The sequence below is a fragment of the Arvicola amphibius genome, chromosome 12 (genome assembly GCF_903992535.2).
Source record: "Arvicola amphibius chromosome 12, mArvAmp1.2, whole genome shotgun sequence".
Classification (NCBI taxonomy): Eukaryota; Metazoa; Chordata; class Mammalia; order Rodentia; family Cricetidae; genus Arvicola; species Arvicola amphibius.
Window position 1 is genome coordinate 24856575 of NC_052058.2, and position 21757 is coordinate 24878331.

Below are 21757 nucleotides of genomic sequence, written 5' to 3' on the forward strand. Positions count from 1 at the left end.
CTGGAACTCACTCTGTAGCCCAGGCTGGCCTTGAACTCACAGAGTTCTGCCTGCCTCTGCCTCCTGAGTGCTGGGATTAAAGGCGTGTGCCACCACCGCCTGGCTCCCTGGAGCTTACTTTAAGAGAAAAACCCCAGTTGGCCAAGAGGCAGAATAGAAAAATTTTACAGGAATGTGGGAAACACAAAGTCCAGTTAAAGCCCCATACACATTAAAGCCAAGTGTTGGTAGTGCACTCCTTTAATCCTGCCATTCAGGAGGCAGAGGCAAGGGGAACTCTGAGTTTGAGACGAATCTGGTCCTCAGAGCAAATTCCAGGACAGCCAGCGCTACGCAGAGAAACCATGTCTTGGAAAGCAAAACAAAAGCAAACCCAAAACACTAAGTATTTTAATAAACGGTGACTGAGAAGCGTGCACGCATGTTCTTGAATGTGCTTTAATTCTTTAACGCTATTTTTAATAAAACCTCACTTCTAGTTCATGCTGGCCACTCCTGAAATTCTTTTCTACTTTGAACCTGTGAATCGTGGGTTTGCCTAAGTGGATATCCCTAAAAGATAAAAGAAACTCCTTAGGTGTGGAGCTGTGGCTGTCAGTCACCTCTGACATCTCAGCAGAGCTGGAGACTCACAGAAACCCACCACAGGCAGAGAAAAGATTGCCTTGTGGTAGGCAGTGGGGGGACGGCAGGCAGTCGGGGGAGGGGGACCTGTAGAGCGGGGCTGGTGGGGAGGCCGTGAGGGCCAAAAGTGGTACAGGCTGGTGAGGGAAGAACATCGTGGGGGGCTAGCCTGGCCCTAACACTTCCCTCTACTGATGCTGGGGGAAAGAGTGAGGCAGCTGGTCCAGGGGTGGCCAGCCCAGAACGGGCCACCCCACTACCTCCTAACCAGCCAGCCACCAGAACCCCAAAGGCTCTGAATGCAAAACCGGCTTGACAGAAGCAGGAAAATTGTTTATCGGTGTTTGAATTTGCTTCAGAATCTCCCCTAGACCCCAGGCAGGTGGCTGATGGTAGCTTTGGACCTCCAGACTGTGATGTCAGGATCCTGAGCCAGGAAGGCCTGAACTGGGCCCAGGTCGTCCACGTGGGGGTCAGTGGCCAGCGTCTTCCCTTCCGCCTGCAGGCTGCTGATACGCAGGAGGAAATCCTGGTGGGTTCCTGTGGGGGTGAGCTGACGGATAGCTTTTAAAGCGACTGCTCACCCACCCTGTCCTGCCTCCTTCCTCATGCCTGCCTCTTGGAGCTCATACACTGCCTGCCACTGCAACCTCTGTCTCCACACAGTTTCTCTCTCAGACAGCGGATCTGCCTACCATGGCAGAATCCAGGATTCTCCTTTTGTTCTGCTTTTGGATCTTCTGCCTGGCAGGCTCCAACTTCATCGGAGGACAGAAGGTGAGTGGAATCAGTCTCAGGGACCAGGGAGGGAGCGTGCATAGCTGGTGCATGTATGGGGTGGGGCTATCAAAGCAGCTGGTACCTGTCTGATGTCCATGAGGGCCCAGGTTGCCAGGCTGAAGTCTGTGGCTGTTCTCCCTGAAGTTCAAGGCTACAGCAGCTTGATCTCTATGTTTGGCAAACTGTTTTGTGTACTATGTATGGGCAGCCATCCTGGGTTCCCCAGCTCATGAGTGAGCGGGAACAGAGCAAGCCCCATCCTCCTGGCCTCTCCACCCAGACTGAGGCCATCGTCTATGTGGTCCTTACCTGGGGCTTTTTAGATGTGATCACTACCCAGCTTCTGGGAACTCTAAATGGAGAGACTCATTCAGAACCTGGCCACACATGTGCCTGTGACCAGCTCTGAGCCTGTCTTAAGTCTCAGAACTGCCCCTGGCCAGCCCTGGGCATGGCTCTTCAGTCTTTACAACCTCTGGCCAGCTTGTTTTGTTCTTTTATTGGGCATCCGAGGCTAATGAAGGATGGCAACAAGCTGTCCCCACTACAACCACAGTCTAGACCGCAGCCTGTGATACCTGCTCAGGCCTGCAAGTCCCCATGTGGGTGCACGGAGTGGATAAGAGGCCCCTGCGGCCAAGAGTGCCAGGCTGCCTGTTCCTAAGTCTCTCCATCCCATAGTAGGGAGGCTGCTGCTTGGGCTTCGGGAAGAGCTCCACACCCTGACTGCAGAGACGGAGTTTTGGATCTGTAGCTGGGCAAGGGAGATTCCCTTGTGAGGCCAAGTTCATCTGTTTCTTGAGCAGTTTCAAAATTTCCTGTGGTAGAGAGGGGATCTGCCGCCAGGTAGCCGTGGGGCTCTTTGTCTTTACACTCCCTGTGGTTCCATGGTGGGGGGGAATGATCTCAGGGCCAGGCCAGGGCTGGGAGGGGCAGGTGGGACACAGGGTGAGCATGATGGGGAAAAACCGCCAGCTCCTGGGGTGTGTCTGGCTGGAAATCACCTTGTCACCTGTGTTCTGGGCAGTGGGGACAGAGGTTAGTGAGAGACCTCAGCTTGGAGGGCCTGTTGTTTGTTTGTTTGTTTGTTTGGTCAGACTTGTTGGTACAGTTCTAGACACTCCTAAGTCTGTAATTCTGGGGCTGGGGCCCAGCCAGCCTGGACCAGAGAAGAGGTCCTGAGGCCTCTGTAGTAGAAATGTCCTCTCTTCCTCTCACAGCCACTCATCCTCTAAGACATGAGACACAAGCTGCAGCCAGGGATGGGGAAAGGCACCCCTGGGTCACAGAGCCAACGAAGATGATGGCGATAGGGCTTGGCACAGCAGGCTTGGGCAGTGGAGGCACCCAGAGCTCCCTGAGGGAGGATCTTAGCATGTCCATCTAGAAGCCCAGTGACTACTTGTTATCGAGCATAAACCTGGGGTCAAGGTACAAAAGCAGGGTAAAATCGCCAAGCCCCCAGCTCTGTCCAGTCTCCTGTAATCCAGAGGAGCGGGGCGGGGGGCAGCTCAGGAGCCCTTCCTGCCTTATAGGGTTTAGGTTCTAGATTGTCATCCTAGAGCCTCTTCAGTCCCTTGGTCCCAGCTTGGGGAGTTTCTTTCGCCTTACTATTGGGCTTAATAGTTCACGTCTCTTCGGCTTCCCCAGCAGCACCTACGCAGGAGACAGATACTGTAAACGCAACCCTGAACTGAGTGCTCTAGCAGGTCCCAAGGTGCCCCCCAGAAAGCTGAAGTCCAACCCCATCCCTCTCAGCTGGATCAATGCCGATTTGAATGCCTGTCTAGGGTGTGGTCCCTGGAGAGGTGCTGATTTGGCAGTTGGCTTATCCACACGTCACCTCTTCACACACACTCACAAAGCTCCACCCCCACCCCCACCCCCACCCCACCCCCTGCTGCCCTCCCTCACTCTGAGTGACAGCTCTCAACTCACCCTGAACATTACCCAAGCCCAGCAGAGCATCCTAGTGTCCCGACCGGAGTGGCGGCTGCACTGCAACCTCTGCCTGCCTCAGCAAGTGGTTTGGAGGGTGGCACTGTCAGCCAGCACGTGCCGTGAACCTGAGCCTGAGTCGTTCAGTTTCCCAGATGTGCCCTGGTTCTGCAAAGACGGACTTTGTGATGACGAATCCAAACCTAACATCAGGACCCAAACAGCCGGTTCTGAGGCTGTGCTGAGTAACTTCCCTCTTGCTAGACCGCAGAGCTGAGCAGAAATCACAGCAGCAGGGATGGGCGCCTGGGACTTTGTACTCCCCCAAAGAAAGTGTTTTTCCTTTTCTCTGGTTTTGGGAAGTCACTCATGTGTAACTCATTTTAGGAGAGCGATTCTGGGTGCACCCTCTTTGGAGTACTGTGTGGTCAGCAGTTTCAAGAAGAGAACATGTGGCTTCTCCAAGCTGTTCCTCCTCTGAGCCTGTCGCTCACAGCTAGGAGCTCCGTCTGCCCTCCAGGGTAGAGCCCCGTAGCTTCTCTTTGGTCCTAAAGGTGTCCTCAGTGGAGGATTGCTGTCTCTGCCTGGGATAACAGGATGGAGGCAAGAAGGGCCTCTTCACACCTTCCACCCTACCAGCATGACACCCTCAAGTGATGCCCTCACCCACCCCACCCCGCCCCACCTCCGCAGGGACTCAGGTCTCTACACAGTGCCACTTTAAAGCACTCACTGAAGCCAAGTGTGGTAGCTCACACTTAAAACAGGTGGGTCAGAAAGTCAAAGCCAGCCTGGGGCTGCATGAGACATGCAATATAAACATATATGAAAGCTTTAAGAAATAAATTTCCTGGGTGGTAGTGGTATATGTATATTTAATCCCAGCAGTCAGGAGACAGAGGCAGGTGGATCTCTGAGTTCAAAGCCCGCCTCGTCTTCAGAGCGAGGTCTAAGACAGTCAAGGCTACCCAAAGAAACCCTGTCCCAAAACAAACAAATGAGCAAACAATAAACAAGTAACCTTAAAAACAACAAGCAACTCATTAGCTGAGTCCTAGGGCTGCACCCAGCTCTGCCTCACCCAAGCTTAGCTGGCTGTTGTCAACCTGGCCCCCAGTCACTCCCCATGCCTTTCAGGCTGCTGTGCAGGTCACACGTGATCATTGCTCTTTTTCATCCCAGCCTTGGTTCTGTTGCCTCTTCAGCCAGACACTGACTCTGGCCAACTCTCTTACAACCTTCAGGTTCAAGTCATGGGAGTAATTTCAGTGGTCACCATGGCGCAGCTGGGACTCACCTGGGAAGGGGGTCTCAGTGAAGGACTGCCTAGGTCAGACTGGTCTGTGTGTGATTGTGGATGCCTAGGTCAGACTGGCCTGTGTGTGATTGTGGATGCTTAGGTCAGGCTGGCCTGTGTGTGTTTGAGGATTCCTAGGTCAGGCTAGCCTGTGTGTGTTTGTGGATTCCTAGATCAGGTTCGCCTGAGTGTGTTTGTGGAAGATGATGTGGATTATGTCAGTTGGCATGTGAAGGCCCAACCACTGTGGGTGGCACTATTTCCTACACAGGGGTTCTGAGCACTAAGACAGTTGCTGTTACTCCCCTATGCTTATAAGATTGCGGATGTGAGCCAGGCGGTGGTGGCGCACACCTTTAATCCCAGCACTCGGGAGGATGAAGCAGGTAGATCTGTGAGTTCAAGGCCAGCCTCAAACTAGTTCCAGGACAGCTAGGGTGTTACACAGAAAAACCCTGTCTCAAAAAAAAAAAAAAAAAAAAAAAAAAAAAAAAAAAAAAAAGGCTGTGGCTGAGGTTTTCACTTAGTTGTTTTAAGTTCCTGTTGCCTCGACTTCTCTGCAGTGATGGACTATAACCTGAAATTATGATCTGAAATACTCCTCTACGTATTTATCAGGACATTTTATTAAAAGAAATAAAATTAAATACCCTGGGTCCTGTTCTGCCAGCTGCCCCCACTGCCTGTCATTGCCTGGACTCTGGGTCCCTATCTGCAGGTGAGGCCTTGGGCCATGACTGGCATCAGGGCTGCCCAGCATAAACACATCAGGCCAGACCCTCCGCTCAGAGCATGGCTGGTGCTTGGCTAGAAGCTTGGGCCTCGTCCTAGTGTGACAGACTGAAGATGAAGTCCCTGTATTCTCCCCTCCCCCAGCCGGTGTGGGCTTGACTGGCCTGGAACTCCCTCTGCACACCAAACTGGTCTCCAACTCAAAGAGATCCACCTGCCTCTACCTCCCGAGTGCTGGGGCTAAAGGCGTGCACCATGACACCCAGCTGAAGTCACAGTTTTCTTGTAAACAGTGTGAGGCTTATTGTGTGTCTATCTGAACTAAAGAGGCAAGAAGGAATTCTATGCAATGAATGTATGCCGGGCCCTGCTTCACACCCTGTCCCTGTACCAGGTTGGCAAAGGGCTACCTCACCTTCAATCTCCTCACCTTAGATGGAAATGATTCTCCTGTAGGAAGATAAAGTCCTGAAGACTTTCAGCCGTGGGCATGGGGACAGGATGTGGCATTAGCAACTCCTCATAGGGAGGTTTCTCAAGACCTTCCCCGGCCTCATTCCCACTGAACAGAGGGGAAACTGTGGCCTTGCTGTAGCCAGTATGGACTCAGGGCTAAACCAGGGTCTGGGCCCCTTCCTCACTGTGCATTCCGCCTGCGGCCCAGGTGCGGTCTAAACGCTGCGACGTGAAGATCAAGTTTGTCACTCACTCGCCCTGCACCGCGTGTGCAGCTGTCAGGAAGCGGTCGTGTCCCTTGGGCTGGTTTCGGAACTTCCCGGAGAAGATACTCCTGGACTGTCGGTATGGGCATACCGCTTCTTTCCCACTTTCAGAAGGGTGGCAGGGGACCCAGAGGAACCTTGCTGGCCTACAGGTGGGGACAGACAGAGTATCATTAACCCGCACACCTGTGTCCCAGGGGGTTTACCGGGCACCTACTATATGCCAAGCTCTGGGCTCGGCCATGGGCCAGATGGAGAGGCCAGAGGTGGGTGGGATATGATCCCTGAAGCTCAGTGTGAGGACGGTGGGAGTACGCACCACCTCACCACGGCCTCCCCTCTCTCCTAGCTATGAGGTGCAGCTGGGGGGCTCTCTGATCTCCTTAAGTGGCTGTAGCCAGGAGTGCTGGAAGGACGTGGTGCAGAAGGCCTGCTGCCCCGGCTATTGGGGTTCCCAGTGCTATGGTATGGAAGAGACAGCCCGCCTGCTCTGCTCCCGCTCTGCCCCAGCCCCACCTTCTCATCTGAGAAGCACCTATATTGCCCCTAGCCTTGTGACCGCTCACTGAAAGCCACCCTAGCTCCCTAGCGCTAGCTGTCCAGGGGTTGGGACTGGAAGAAGAGGTAAGGGGAACCTTCTGGGAGAAAAACTGAGTTCTTGGGGCCCACAGAGTGCCCTGGAGGTGCTGAGACCCCGTGTAATGGCCATGGGACCTGCCTGGATGGTATAGCTGGAAATGGGACCTGTGTGTGTCAGGTAAGGGCTGAACAGGGATGAGGTGGGCATGTTGGGGGAACCCTACTGACTTTGTGCATTCACAGGAAAACTTCAGTGGCTCAGCCTGCCAGAAGTGCCGAGACCCAGGCAGATTTGGGCCTGACTGCCAATCAGGTAAACTTGCAGGGCCACCCGGCAAGGCCAGTCCTACCTGCCTTTAACCCCTCCAAACCCCTCAGTCTTGCCTTTCCCTCCTTGGATGCTTGCCTTGCTTCCTTGTGCCCTGAGGCTCTTTGTCCTCTCTGAAGCCTCCTCCAGGAAGCCCTCCATGATGCCCCCCTTTCACCTGGCTCTCTCTGGGCTTCCCTCTTTCCCTGCGATCCTGTACCACGGCTCTGGATTCCCAAGACTATTCCTACATTCCAAATACACAATTAGACAGGAAGTGATGTCCCCGTATGTACCTTGGTGAGGCTGGGGTTCCACTTGCTCTTGTGTCTCTCTCAGTTTGCAGCTGTGTACATGGCTTGTGCAACGATGGGCCACGGGGGAACGGGAAATGCCTGTGTTTTGCTGGATATACTGGCACGCGCTGTGACCAAGGTGAGCAGTGATGTCTGGAACAGTAGGTTCTCTGTGGCCAGAGCAGGGGAGGACAACTGGGTGCCAGATAGTGTCTGAGCAGAAGCAGGACCTCAGCCCGCAGCCTGTTAGAGGACTGGGAGTGTCTGGAAGTTCACTGAGGTGGGGCAGCTGCCTGGAGCCACACAGCAAGCAGAGCATAGCGCTTTGTGAGTCCTTCCTTCCCAACCTGAGGTTGAGCCTCCACTGTGACTTCTCCTCTCAGAGCTTCCAGTCTGCCAGGGCCTGAGATGCCCCCAGAATTCCCAGTGCTCTGCAGAGGCACCCACCTGCAAGTGCCTGCCGGGATACACTCAGCAGGGCAGCGTTTGTCTTGGTAAGCCTGTGATCTGGAAGCAGGGGACTTGGAGAGCTGAGTGGGTGGGAGGCACTGGGAAGGGAACCTTTTGAACCAGAACGTGCAGTCTGGCCGCTCACACACAAAACACCAAACCAACCAAACAAAACAAAACCTGTCCCTAAGAGGCAGAAGGCCTGTGGCTCCTCTGAGGGAAACCATGATGAGAAGGCTCCTGGGATTCAACTCACTCAGGCTTTTCCTGCCCTGGCAGCTCGTGACCCCTGTAAGCTGTCTCCTTGCTCCCCACTGGCCCGATGTTCAGTGGATCCCAAGGGGCAGGCTCAGTGTCACTGCCCAGAGAATTACCATGGTGATGGCAAGGTGTGTCTGCCCCTGGACCCATGCATCACCAACTTTGGCGGTTGCCCCAGCAACTCTACCTTCTGTTTGTACAAGGATCCAGGCAAGGTGAGCTAGGTCACCTGCTTCACTCGGAGCAAGTCACCCCGGATGCCCCACTAATAAGATGCGGGGAGAATGCCAACCCTAGTCTTTGAGGATCGGTGGCAGGGCTGTGTGGAGGGGGCATATACAAGCAGTTTCCCTGAATTCTAACTGGTGGATGCTCCGCCCCTTCCTGGCCCTGCCTTTTGCCCAGGCCGTCTGCATGTGCCAGCCAGGTTTGATCAGTCTTAACAACGATGCTTCTGCGGGATGCTATGCCTTCTGCAAACCACATTCCTGTGACAAATCGGCCACCTGTCAGGTGGCCGCTGATAGAAAGACCACCAGGTGGGCACAGGGGTCAAGTGGGAATGGGCATAGAGCAGGGAGGGTGGAGTGGGCATCCCTCCGTTGGAGGCCCGGCAAGGAGGGCTGGGAGGACCAGGGGGATGGCCCGTCGTGTCTCTGACCAGTCTCTCTGGGTCTCCAGCTGTGTGTGCAAGGATGGTGAGGTGGGTGATGGTCGTGCCTGCTACGGACACCTGCTCCACGAGGTTCAGAGGGCCAATCAGATGAGCCTGGTGCTTGTGCGTTTGAAAATGGCCATTGCCATGCTGGGTATGTGTCCCTCAGCCTACCTGTGACGGTACCCCTTGGACCCACAGAGCTGGGAGGGAGGGCCAGCCTCCTCACAGACTCTCGTTTCTTTGCCCCAGAACTGGGTGAGGCCAGGATAGAGGTAGGAACTGGTCCTAGCACTGTGTCTCTTCCCACGCTAGACATCTAGACCCACCCCTCTGGAGCTCCCCGTTTTCATTCTGACATGACCTTTCTCCCCCTTACAGAGCAGGGCTGCCAGGAGATCCTTACCACATCGGGTCCATTCACTGTGCTAGTGCCGTCCATCTTCTCCGTCTCCTCTGACCCCTCCAGTACCATGAATGTGAGCCTTTCCCCCCCCCCCCAGAGCAGGCCAAGGTCTCCCTGTACATGATGCTCTGAAAACAGAGACCTGCAAGGCCTCTCCTCTCTGTGACTCAACACTCCATCCCTGTGTACCTGCAGGTGACCCTCGCCCAGCAGCTCTGCAAACAGCACATTATTGCAGGGGAGCACATCCTGGAGGATGTAGGGCCCTCGAATACTCGCAAGTGGTGGACGCTTGCTGGCCAGGAGATCACCATCACCTTCAACCGTCTGGTATGACAGGGACCCCTAGGGGAGTGGCAGGAGGATGACAGAGCTGGGACAAATGTGGGAAGGAGCTGCAGGACAGAAGGCTGGCATATGGGACATGGTCCTGTGTCTGTCTCATCAGAGATACACCTATAAGTATGAAGACCAGCCTCAACAGACGTTCACCATCCAAAAGGCCAACTACATCGCAGCCAACGGGGTCTTCCACACAGTCACTGCCCTACGGAGGCAGCTTCCACCTCCACTCCCAGGGGACCCCAAGGTGAGTCAGCAAGCTCTTCTCAACCCTGTGCCATAGAGGATCGTGTTTAAATCCAGGCATGAGGCCACTCTGGCTTGTGGAAGCTAGGCTCCTCCTTCTCCTGAGGCTGAAGTAGCCTCATCCTGCCCTATGGCCTTTATACCTGCAGAAAACTGTCAGCCAGATCCTTGCTTCCACGGAGGCTTTCACACGGTTTGAAACTATCCTGGAGGTGAGCTTGGGGAAAGTAGTTCTACCTAGCTGGGCTTCCAGACCAGAACAGCTCACTGTCTCAGAGTCTGTGCACCCATCTTCCTAGAGCCTGTCCCCTCACAATCCCAGGGCTTTACGGACCAATGTACCACTCATGTCTCCCTTAAGCAGCGGGAGCTCCCTCCTGTCTGACAGTGGCAGGAGCCAGGCGCTCTGAGGCCAGGATCTAGCCAAAGTTTTCATTCTGCTGTCATAGAACTGTGGACTTCCATCCATCTTGGATGGGCCCGGGCCCTTCACAGTTTTTGCCCCAAGCAATGACGCTGTAGACAGCCTGCGAGACGGCCGACTGATCTACCTTTTTACATCGGTAAGCTCTATGGGGAGACGGGCTATGGGCTGTGGTTGCCAGGCCCCCACCCCACCCCCACCCCCATCAACCTCAAGCAATCGATTCCTCCCCTCAGGGCCTTTCCAAACTTCAGGAGCTGGTACGGTACCACATCTACAACCACGGCCAGGTACGAGGGTTGCCTCCTTCCTTCACAGTGTCCCCCGTCTCAGGGGCTACTGCAGGTCTTGATCTTTCTGGGGGCTCAGTGTCCTCATCCTCCCTTTTCCATTTCTGGGGACTCAGAGTCACTATGCATCACCTGTACAAGGTGTGGCCAGTATCCAATCTGAAACTACTCACTGTCTTCCTGCCTCAGCTGACGGTGGAGAAGCTCATCTCTAAGGGACGTGTCCTTACCATGGCCAACCAGGTCCTGACTGTGAATATCTCTGAGGAGGTGAGATCTGTGAACAGGGGTACACATGGATCAGTGCAGAAGGCTGCAGGCCTTGCTCATGCCTGACGGCATGCTCCAAATACGGTAGTGGGCAGGGCACTTGACAAGGTCCCAGCTGGGCTAGTAAAATAGACACAGGTCCCACGAGTATGAGGTAAAGCCACAGCAGACAGAAACAGAGCAGCAAAGGCCGGCTGGGGATGGCACGTGGGGTCTGTATTGCAGGGACGCATCCTGCTGGGACCTGAGGGCATCCCTGTGCGGAGAGTGGATGTGCTGGCTGCCAACGGTGTGATTCACATGCTGGAAGGCATCCTGCTGCCCCCCACCATCCTGCCTATCCTACCCCAGCACTGTGATGAAGAGCAGCACCAGACTGTGCCAGTGAGCCCTGCCCTGAACCCAGACTTCACCCTGTACCCGGATCCCTGCCCCTAGCACACGGACAGGAGAGAATGCTGTTGGGCTGCTGTCACAGGATATTTGAGACTGGCTTATTTTGGCTCACGGTTCTGAGAGCATGGTTCAGTGACAGTTCAGCTCTTGCTGAGGGAGGGCCTGGTGGCACAAGGCGGTTGGGCATAGGTGAAGAGATCAGAGAGACAAGCATCCTTAGCTCATCCTGTCACCTGCTGTGGTGATAAGCCTACCCTGCATGAAGGGAGCCTGGTGGCCCATATGCCTCTACAGGCTCCCTCCCAACACCTTTCCCGACCTCTCTACAGTTGGCTCTTTCTCCTTCCTTGGATCTTTGGTTGACCCTTTCTCTCTGCCTTGCTCTGTTCTTCCCAGGGTACTTGTGTGGACTGCCAAGCCTTGAATACCAGTGTATGTCCCCCAAACAGTGTGAAAATGGTGAGCACCCCTAGCCTTGCCCTCGGGGATCCCTTTTTGCCAGTATCCCAAGCATACATCAGTTGTAGTGGGGAGTAGAGGCAGGGAGTCTAGACCATACCTGGAGACTCAGTATGTCCTAAACCCACAAAAAGTGGGAGCATTGGACCAGGGCTTCCTGGCAAAGGCTGGCCCAGCACCTTCTCGGCTGACCGACCTTGTATGGCACGTTCTAGGATATCTTCCCCAAGGAGTGTGTTTATATCCATGACCCAACTGGACTCAACGTGCTGAAGAAGGGCTGTGCCCACTACTGCAATCAGACCACCACAGTGAGCCTGGGCAGGCCTGCACTCCCTGGGAACTCTAGCCACTTCCTCTTTGGCTGGGGATTCCCAAGTTGGGTTGAGGGGGGCTCTCCTCCCCAAGCATTCTTTTTGTTTAGTTTGGAAGGGTTTTTGTTTGTTTTTGTTTGTTTGTTTGCTTGTTTGTCTTTGTGTCTGTGGTAGGAATAGAACCCAAAGCCTCACATACTAGGCAAGCGCTTTGCCGCTGAACTACACCCCACATCCTAATGGTTAAAGAGGTGCCACTGGGGGATTCATACCCATCTCTGTGCTCCCGAGATGAGGCCAGCAAGCAGAAGCATCCTGTGTAGGAGCTGGTATGGCCTGTATGCTCACACACGCTCTGTCTCTTGCAGAAACGTGGCTGCTGCAAAGGATTCTTTGGGCCTGACTGCACACAATGTCCTGGGGGCTTCTCCAATCCCTGCTATGGCAAAGGCAATGTGAGTCCCCACCCTGGTAGGTGTCATGAAGGCTGATACTTTCCCTGGCTGGCAGTGTCAGAACCAGGCCTGACTCTCTCTTGTCTCGTCTTCCCCACTTTAAGTAATTGATGTTGGACCAAATTATTTCGCTAGAAATTATTGCTCTCGGGTCTAGAGAGATGGCTCAGTAGGGAGAGCACATGCTACCCTTGCAGAGGACCTGAGTTTGGTTATCAACACCCATGTTAGGTGGCTCATGAACACCTGATAATCCAGTGCTTCTGACCTCCAGCGGTCTCTGTACTCAGGTGCACACACACACAAAATTATTTTCTGAGATAGGATCTCTATATAGCCCTGGCAGTCCTGGAACTCTTTCTATAGCTCAGGCTGGCCTGGAACCCACAGAACCTGCCTCTGCCTTACAAGTGCTGGGATTAAAGATGTGTACCACCACGCCCAACTGCCAGTATTCTTTAGTATTCTGCTTCTGACACTTTGAGATGTCAGTGCTGCACTGAGTGTTTAGTGCCTGTACAGAATAACTCAGGAGTTACTGTCTGAGTTACACATAAAACTTCCAGGGCCGCCAGGTGGTGGTAGCACACACCTTTAATCCCAGCATTTGGGAGGCAGAGGCAGGCGTTTCTCTGTGAGTTAGAGACCAGTCCAGTCTGGTCTACAAGAGCTAGTTCCAGGACAGGCTCCAAAGCCACAGAGAAACCCTGTCTCGAAAAACAAAACAAAACAAAAAAAGCCCCTCCAGGGCTGTGTGCCTTCAGTAGCTCTCTGGCAGCTTAAGTGATTTTGGAGGTCTCTTGCAGGGTGAGGTCTCAGGGAACAGGAGTTCAGAGCCCAACAGGAAGGGAGGTTCAGAGGGTTGGAGGGGGAGGGGCTGTGGTTACCATGTCCTTGACTGACCCTTTCTGTGCCTGCCATCTTCCAGTGCAGCGATGGCGTCCAGGGCAATGGAGCCTGCCTCTGCTTTCCAGACTATAAGGGCATTGCCTGCCACATCTGCTCCAACCCAAACAAGCATGGCGAGCACTGCCAGGAGGGTGAGTGACCCGGCCCAGGCTACCTCCCAGAGAAAGAAGCTCTTAATGGAGGAAAGGTCTAAGGACTCGCAAGGAAGAAGAGGGCCCTAAGTGGAATGCTGGCCCAGGGAGTAGTACCATCTGGAGAGTAGTCATAGATATTGCCATTTTCACCAAAAGAAAACCATGCCTTAAAGCAAGCATGCTTTAAACAAGACACACTGGAGACTTTCTGATAGTGGGATTGGAGACAGAATAGCTAGAATGATGTGATTAAAAATTCAAAGCTGGGCTGTGGTGGCACATACCTTCAATTCCAGCACTCTGGAGGCAGAGTTCAAGGCCAGCCTGGTCTACAGAGTGAGTTCTAGGACAGCCAGAGAGCTACACAGGGAAACCCTGTCCAGGAAAAACAAAAACAGAGGCCAGGTGGTGGTGGCACACACCTTTAATCCCAGCATTTGAGAGGCAGAGGCAGGCCTGTAAGTTTGAGGCCAGCCTGGTTTACAAGAGCTAGTTCCAGGACAGGCTCCTAAGCTACAGAGAGACCTGGTCTTGAAAAATCGCCCCCACCCAAAAAAAAAAAAAAAAAAAAAAAAAAAAAAAAACGAAACAAAGCAAAAACAGGGACTGGAGAGATGGCTCAGTGGTTAAGAGCATTACCTGCTCTTCCAAAGGTCCTGAGTTCAATTCCCAGCAACCACATGGTGGCTTACAACCATCTGTAATGAGGTCTGGTGCCCTCTTCTGGCCTACAGGCATACACACAGACAGAATATTGTATACATAATAAATAGATAGATAGATAGATAGATAGATAGATAGATATTTTAAAAAAGAAAAAACAAAAAATGGCCTCCTTCATAGTTTGTTTATTTGCTCTTCGAGTTTGAATGAGCTATGATTTAGGGACCCTAATAGAGGGTCAAATAACATAAAGTCAAGTCTCTTAGCCACTCCATTCCCCAGTCCCTTTGCAAAATCAATCTTGGCTCGCATCAGATCTTACTTCCTGTCCAATTTCTCTGTTCCCACTTCTTCCCCATAGACTGTGGTTGTGTCCACGGTCTGTGTGACAACCGTCCTGGCAGCGGAGGAGTGTGCCAGAGCGGAACATGTGCCCCTGGCTTCCAAGGCCGCTTCTGCAATGAGTCCACGGGACACTGCAGTCCCGGAGGGCTGGCTCAGCTCTGCCACCAGCATGCTCGCTGCGTCAGTCAGGAGGGCAAGGCCAGGTAAGGACTCTGCCTTCCTCTGTGTCCTGCCATAATTCTCCAGCCTCTTCCTCAAGCTCAAGTGGGCCTCTCCTCTCTATCCCAGGTGTATCTGCCTCAATGGTTTTGAAGGTGATGGCTTCTCCTGCACACGCAGCAATCCCTGCTCACACCCAGACCGTGGTGGCTGCTCAGAGAACGTCAGTTCCTCTCTTTACCCTTTCCCTAGTGTTCTGACTCAGACGTAGGATGGGGCTCCTTGGCCTCCACCCATGGCCCTGTACCCTGAGTCACTTATTCATAACCCACACAGGCTGAATGCATCCCTGGAGACCTGGGCACTCACCGCTGCGTTTGCCACAAAGGCTGGAGTGGGGATGGCCGCATGTGTGTGGCCATTGATGAATGTGGGCTGGACACTCGTGGTGGCTGTCATGTGGATGCTCTCTGCAGCTACGTGGGCCCTGGACAGGTGAGGAGCAGAAGGACAGCTAGGAACTTGTCCCCTCCCACTCTGACTTCAGGAACATCTACTATGAGCTCGGAGTCTGGACCCACAGGTGCAGGCGAAATCCTGCACCCTGATACTAGTCACTCGTGTGTTCCCTGGCTCCATATGTGTTATAGGGCAAGCTCTCTCCTAGACTGGGGAGTATGATTCTAAGCAAAGCAAGGGGAAACCTGCTAATCTATCTCTGGAACTTCACAGTCTAGGCTCAAATTACTTGTGGGATCTTAAAGCATTCTGAGGTTCATGAACCCGAGTTCTGGCAAGTGTTAAAAAAATATCTAACATAGCCGGGCGGTGGTGGCGCACACCTTTAATCCCAGCACTCGGGAGGCAGAGGCAGGCGGATCTCTGTGAGTTCGAGGCCAGCCTGGTCTACAAGAGCTAGTTCCAGGACAGGCTCTAAAAAAGCTGCAGAGAAACCCTGTCTCGAAAAACCAAAAAAAAAGAGAAAAAAAAAATATCTAACATGGAGTCAGGTGATGGTGGTGGCCTTTAATCCCAGTACTCGGGAGGCAGAGGCAGGTGGATCTCTGTAAGTTCGAGGCCAGCCTGGTTTACAAGAGCTAGTTCCAGGACATGTTCCAAAATTATAGAGAAATCCTGCCTTGAAAAACCAAAATAAATAAATAAATAAATAAATAAATAAATTAAAAAATCTAGCATAGACCAGGCACAGTGGTGCACGCCTTTAATCCCAGCATTCAAGAGCATTCAAGGGGCAGAGGGAAGCATGCTTTTGTGAGTTTGAGGCCAGCTTGCTGTGCATAGAGAATCTCAGAACAGTCAGAGCTACATACATAACAGACCCTGTTTCAAAACAAAACAAAAGAATATCTAAGGTGGGGGTTGAGAGTTGACTCAGTGGTTAAGAGCACTGTGGCTCCTGCAGAGGACTGAGTTAGGTTCCTTGCATCCGAATGGCAGCTAACAATCATAGCTCCAGAGGATCTGATGCCTTCATCTGGCCTCTGCAGGCACTACATGCGTGCAGTGCACAGACATAATGCAGGTAAAACACCCATATGTGAAAATTAAGCATAAATAAATCAAGGCTGAAGAAAAGGCTCAGTGCTTAAGAGTTCTGGCTGCTCTTACTAAGAACCCAGGTTTGATTCCCAGCACCTACATGGCAGTTCACAATTGTAACTCTGGTCACTGGGGATTCAGTGCACTTTCCGGGCCTCCACAGGTACCAGACACGCACATGGTGTACACATACATGTAGACAAAATATCCATTCATGTAAAATAATTTTACGTACATAAATATTTTTAAAACAATATCTACTGCACTAGCAGGGAGGTTAGGTTGGCTGGCTCAGAGTCAGCCCCTTCACGGCCCTGTTCTTTCAGTTCTGTGGTGGCCTCTGGGCCAGCAGCCTGTAGAGTATTGTCAATACAAAAATCAGACTGGAATAAGGGGTAGAGCCCTGAACCCCATCCAGAGCCTTAAAACTTAGAACTCCGCAGGAGGCAGAAGCAGGGGATCTCACATTCAAGAGCAGCCTGGATTACATAGCCAGACCCTGTGAAAGGAAGAAAGGAAAGAAAGATAAAGAAAACTCAGAACTGGGGTTTTGAATGCTTAGATGTAGATACCTCCCCCCACCCCAACACACACAACAGTTGCTATCAGGGAAGAGGGTCTCACTTGTGCTTACTTGCAGTGTAGACAAGCCCAAAGGCCTGCCCATTAGAGGAAGAGACCAGAACAGTTGACAGGGCGACAGGGAAGGAGGTGGGACCCCAGTGCCCTTCCAGGGGCTGGTTTTGGCCAATCTCTGCCCACTTGCCACAAGACACTGACCTCAGGCCAATAACCTCGATGGGGTTCTGAGTCTAGAGTGATGTTGAGTCTCCACAGAAGCGTCCAGCCAGTACCATCTCTTGATCGGTCTTAACCCTGAGAGCTGATTTCTCCTTGGGGTTCCAGAGCACAGATCCCCAAGGACAAGACAGCAAGAGCTCGCCTGGGGTGTGGGCTGATCTCCTCGGGATCAGAGGAGGAGATGGGGCCTGTGGTGTGGGATAAAATTCTGTTACTTGCCTCTCCAGAGTCGATGCACATGCAAGCTGGGCTTTGCTGGAGACGGCTACCAGTGCAGCCCCATTGACCCCTGCCGGGTAGGCAATGGTGGCTGTCATGGCCTGGTAAGAGGCTCTCTCTCTGGGGAGGCTCTCTGGGGAGGGCTGGTTGCAGCGGGGCATGTCTGTTCTTAGCACTTGTATCTCCCTAAACTCCAAACCATGACACACTCCCTCATTCTATCACAGGACAAAGCCCTTGTGCTGTGTTATTAAGGCCGTGGACCCTCCTAGAGCTTCCCAACCTGCCCAGCCCCTCTCACTGCCCCACCCCACCCTGTTCCTTGCCTCCTCTGGCCCCGCCTAGCTCCTTGCTGTCCCTTGGCTTTCATACCCTGCAGTATCTGCCATTCCCAGACACTCCTCAGGCCTTGCTCCTCCTGCTTTCGAAAGCTCAGGCTCCTGCAGGTCAGGGTTACCTTTGTGGCCATATAGCGCTGCCCCCCCCAAGTCTCTACTGGTGGGATGGCCCCACATCCAGTGCTCTGTGGTACTGGGGAGCAGGGCTACTGAAAGGGCTTTGTGAACACAGGCAGGATAACTGAAGAATTTAGTGGCTGCACAGGCAAAGGGTGGGGAATGGGTGATAACGGAAGGAGAAAAAGATAAGAGGAGATGGTATCCAGGTTGGTGTTTGGATGATGGATGGATGGAAGCCACTAACTGTCTGCTCCTCACCTCTACCAGGCTACTTGCCAGGCAGTCGGGGGAGGTCAGCGGGTTTGTACATGCCCCCCTCATTTTGGTGGTGATGGCTTCAGTTGCTATGGAGACATCTTCCAGGTACGTGGTACACAGATTTGTTCTCTCCCTCTGTCTGTGCAATCCTCCCATGTCCCCATGGAGAAGGGGATGATTGGGGACTTGAATTTGTTCTTAGGTCTATGACCTCAGCTTTTTTTTCTCCCCTGCCCCTTAGGAACTGGAGGCAAATGCCCACTTCTCTGCCTTCTCCCAGTGGTTCAAGGTAGGGACAGGGTTGGGCTCATGTCTCTAAGGCCTTCTTGGATTCAGGAATGCTACCTAGAACTCTAAGAGTCACCTTCACCTCCCTGTTCCCACTCACTGTGTGCAGAATTCAAGTGTCACTCTTCCTGCTGGCAGCAGAGTCACTGCCCTGGTACCTTCTGAAGCTGCCATCCGTAGGCTGAGCCGTGAGGACCAGGCCTTCTGGCTGCAGCCAAAGATGCTGCCAGAGTTGGTCAGGTGGGACAGCTGGGAGGGGCCTGGGCCATGGAAGGGATTCTGGGTGAGACCTTGGACCCTTCCCAGACAGGATGGAGAGGATCCAGTTCTTTGTTTACCATGTATCTACAAAAGTGGGGAGAGCCCAGGCTTAAAGTTCAGTGCCCCCCAACTGTTCCCCATAGGGCCCATTTTCTCCAGGGTGCCTTCTCAGAGGAGGAGTTGGCCCGGTTAAGTGGACAACAAGTAGCCACACTGAGCCCCACAACACACTGGCAGATACACAACATCAGCGGGGTAAGAGCTGAACTTGGGACATGTCCCACAGTGGCCTTCTCCCAATACCTGGGCTTCCAGGAAAAAAGGCTTGGGGTTGTCCAGGGCTGATTCAGAGACAACGCACGGGACACATAGTTGTCTCATTAGAAGTGATGTGTGTTAGCGCATGTAACCCTGCCCCTCTTTATGTGGGTACTAGTGATGGTGTATGCACCTACCTGGTAGAACCCGAGGCCTGGTAGAGCCAGGTGGGCTGTCTCTTATACCATGTATCAGTGACCAACTAGAGTGAGCTCTGTCTTCCGCCTTCCAGAACGTCTGGGTGCAGAATGTCAGTGTGGACGTGCCCGACCTCCTTGCTACCAATGGCATCCTACACATTATTAGCCAGGTATGGCAGGAGAAGGGAGCGTGGGGAACTTCCTAGGCCAGTAATGATGGACTGACAGCCCCTCCTGCTCTATCTCAGGTCTTGTTACCTCCAAGAGGTGATGTGCAGACCGGGCCAGGGCTGCTGCAGCAGCTAGATAGAGTGCCTGCCTTCCACCTCTTCAGGGAGCAGCTGAAGGTAAAGGGGGCTCATCCAAGGGAGTGAGTTCCCAGGAGGCTGCAGGGGTCTGGCTGGCTCCCCGCATCAGGACTGATGGCCGCCGTGCTCATCCTTGCTCCCTGTCTCTATTCCTAGCACCACAAACTAGTGGCCCAAATTGAGTCTGCCAAAGCCTACACCATCTTTGTGCCCACAAATCACTCTCTGGAGACCCAGGGCAACAGCAGTATCCTGGTGAGGCCTTAGGGATGGGCAGGATGAGCCCCCTTTGCCAAGATGCAGGGGCATGGTGGGGATGGCATGATGCCCAGGACCCTTGAGAGTCTTGGAAACCCTGAAGTGACTCCTCCCTGGCAGGACATAGATATAGTCCGGCATCACGTGATCCTTGGGGAGGCACTCTCTGTGGAGGTCCTGCGGAAAGGAGGACACCGGAATTCACTTCTGGGCCCCGCCCACTGGCTGGTCTTCTACAATCACAGTGGCCAGGTTTGAAAGGCAGGGATTAGGAGGGAAGAGTTTTAGGACCTGCCTTTGAAGCTTTCCCACCAAGGAGACCCTAGCCTTTGCTCTAGAAAGACTTCCCTTCCATTCTTGGAGCTACCCCCAGTCCTGGAGTGTGTTCTTACCTTGTTGCTTCTAAGAGGGCGGATAGTGGGAGTGGGTAGGCAGATCCAACCTGCTGTCTTCTGTTGCAGCCCGAGGTGAACCACATGCCATTGGAGGGGCCCTTTCTGGAGGCTCCTGGTTGCTCCCTCTTTGGCCTGGCAGGGATCTTGACAGTGGGGTCCAGCCGCTGCCTACACAGCCACGCAGAAGCTCTTCGGGTAAGAAGCTGGCGCCAGAGGGATATTAAAGATCAGCAGCTGCAGGGGCTGGAGAGGTGGCTCAGCAGTTAAGAACATTGGCTGCTCTTCTAGAGGTCCTGAGTTCAATTCCCAGCAGCCACATGATGGCTCACAACCATCTATAATAGGATCTGATGCCCTCTTCTGGCCTGCAGAACAGTCATACATAAAATATACATAAATAAATTTAAAAAAAAGATCAGCGGCTGCAGCTGGGAGTGGTGACATACACCTTTAATCCCAGAACTCTAGAAGCTGAGGCAGGCAGATCCCTTCTTAAACTTCAGGCCAGTCAGGGCTACATAGTGAGACCCTGTTTCAAAAACAAAAGCGAAACCCACGAGCAGCAGCTGCTGCTTGGTCTGAGTAGCAGGAACACTTGGCTGGTCTGTCCTGGACCAACCCATACCTTGCCCTTCTTCTCCAGGAGAAATGCATAAACTGTACCCGGAAATTCCGCTGCACTCAAGGCTTCCAGCTGCAGGTGATGCTGGGCTCAGTACAACCCCATACTTACTTCCATGTCCCCACTAAAGTCCCAGGTTCAGCCCTGCTGGGAACTGGCCCAGGATGGGCAGGGGCAACTCCCCGTTAAGGGTGAACCACAACCCTCGTCTGCTCAGGGGAGCTTCACTGTTGCCCTAGTCCTGATCCCTCTGCCGTCCCCTCATCAGACCCGTCTGTCTCGGCCTCTACCTCTCCCTTCTACTACCCTCATGCTTGTCGGTGGAAACTTCCAGCACAGTTGTTTATCTCCCTCGAACAACCCTGTCTCTTCCCAAGCCGGCAGGTGACCCTTCCTGTGTGTCTCCAATTCTAGGACACACCTAGGAAGAGCTGTGTCTACAGATCTGGCTTTTCTTTCTCCCGGGGCTGTTCCTACACATGTGCCAAGAAGATCCAGGTTTGCTCTGAGGTGTTCCCTGCTAAGGCTTTGGCACTTTGCCCAGGAAGGATAGTGGAGTAGGCCCAGGGAAGAGTTCAGACTGAATTTCAAGGACAGAGAAGCTGAGCCTCCAGCAAAGACAGCAAAGCTGGGGCTGGAGAGATGGCTCAGAGGTTAAGGGCACTGACTGTTCTTTCAGAGGTCCTGAGTTCAATTCCCAGCAACCACATGATAGCTCATAGCCATCTGCATTGGGATCTGGTGCCTTTTTCCGGCATGCAGGCATGTATGCAGACAGAACACTGCATATATAATAAATACAATTTTAAAAAAAGACAGCAAAGCAAGGGTCTTAGGAATGTCCAAAACCAGAGGGCTACTCTTGTTCCTGTGTTTAACCCCTGGAGTATGGGCATGAGAGATACAGAGTTGAATCCCTAAGCTGGCACCATCAGCCAGCACAGTAATGAGGCTTTCTTGTTTCTTCTGTGCAGCCCATGGAGTTTCCACTTTCCCTTGTTTGAGTCTACCCCCACCAGGGGAGGGTTGTGAAGGCAGCCCCCACATCCCCTGAGGTTTCTGGTCTGCCCTCCCTGGGTCTGTGCTTCCAAGTTGCTCTGTTTGGTGACCCTGAGATGTAACCATTTCTTCCTGGCTAATGACATCCATCCCGGCCTACCCTGGGTCTCTCTCTTTCCCTTCCCATCATTCCCTTGCCCCTACAGGTACCCGACTGCTGCCCAGGCTTCTTTGGCACACTGTGTGAGCCGTGCCCAGCTGGTCTCGGTGGAGTGTGCTCAGGCCATGGGCAGTGCCAAGACAGGCTCCTGGGCAGCGGGGAATGCCGCTGCCAAGAGGGCTTCCACGGAACAGCCTGTGAGATGTGTGAGCTGGGCCGCTATGGACCCACCTGTTCCGGAGGTGAGGTCTGCAGAGAA

The 21757-nt window shown here is 53.3% G+C and overlaps 1 protein-coding gene across 1 annotated transcript in view; it reads left to right on the forward strand.

Annotated features, from left to right (window-relative positions):
• The first annotated feature begins 1231 nt into the window (after positions 1-1231).
• Stab1 (stabilin 1) overlaps positions 1232-21757 on the forward strand; it is a 29030-nt gene continuing 8504 nt past the window's right edge. The window contains exons 1-38 of the mRNA XM_038349043.1: positions 1232-1401; positions 6036-6172; positions 6443-6558; positions 6765-6850; positions 6916-6985; positions 7319-7414; positions 7659-7769; positions 8005-8201; positions 8392-8525; positions 8668-8795; positions 9023-9120; positions 9243-9377; positions 9496-9636; positions 9785-9847; positions 10085-10198; positions 10296-10349; positions 10539-10619; positions 10845-11003; positions 11412-11474; positions 11690-11785; positions 12157-12243; positions 13172-13283; positions 14311-14497; positions 14583-14676; positions 14790-14948; positions 17042-17137; positions 17759-17854; positions 17991-18038; positions 18147-18277; positions 18442-18553; positions 18849-18926; positions 19005-19103; positions 19221-19319; positions 19443-19574; positions 19784-19912; positions 20361-20417; positions 20754-20837; positions 21545-21740. Coding sequence (XP_038204971.1) covers positions 1321-1401; positions 6036-6172; positions 6443-6558; positions 6765-6850; positions 6916-6985; positions 7319-7414; positions 7659-7769; positions 8005-8201; positions 8392-8525; positions 8668-8795; positions 9023-9120; positions 9243-9377; positions 9496-9636; positions 9785-9847; positions 10085-10198; positions 10296-10349; positions 10539-10619; positions 10845-11003; positions 11412-11474; positions 11690-11785; positions 12157-12243; positions 13172-13283; positions 14311-14497; positions 14583-14676; positions 14790-14948; positions 17042-17137; positions 17759-17854; positions 17991-18038; positions 18147-18277; positions 18442-18553; positions 18849-18926; positions 19005-19103; positions 19221-19319; positions 19443-19574; positions 19784-19912; positions 20361-20417; positions 20754-20837; positions 21545-21740 — 4156 coding nt within the window. The 5' untranslated portion in view covers positions 1232-1320. The remainder of the gene's footprint in view (positions 1402-6035; positions 6173-6442; positions 6559-6764; positions 6851-6915; positions 6986-7318; positions 7415-7658; positions 7770-8004; positions 8202-8391; positions 8526-8667; positions 8796-9022; positions 9121-9242; positions 9378-9495; positions 9637-9784; positions 9848-10084; positions 10199-10295; positions 10350-10538; positions 10620-10844; positions 11004-11411; positions 11475-11689; positions 11786-12156; positions 12244-13171; positions 13284-14310; positions 14498-14582; positions 14677-14789; positions 14949-17041; positions 17138-17758; positions 17855-17990; positions 18039-18146; positions 18278-18441; positions 18554-18848; positions 18927-19004; positions 19104-19220; positions 19320-19442; positions 19575-19783; positions 19913-20360; positions 20418-20753; positions 20838-21544; positions 21741-21757) is intronic.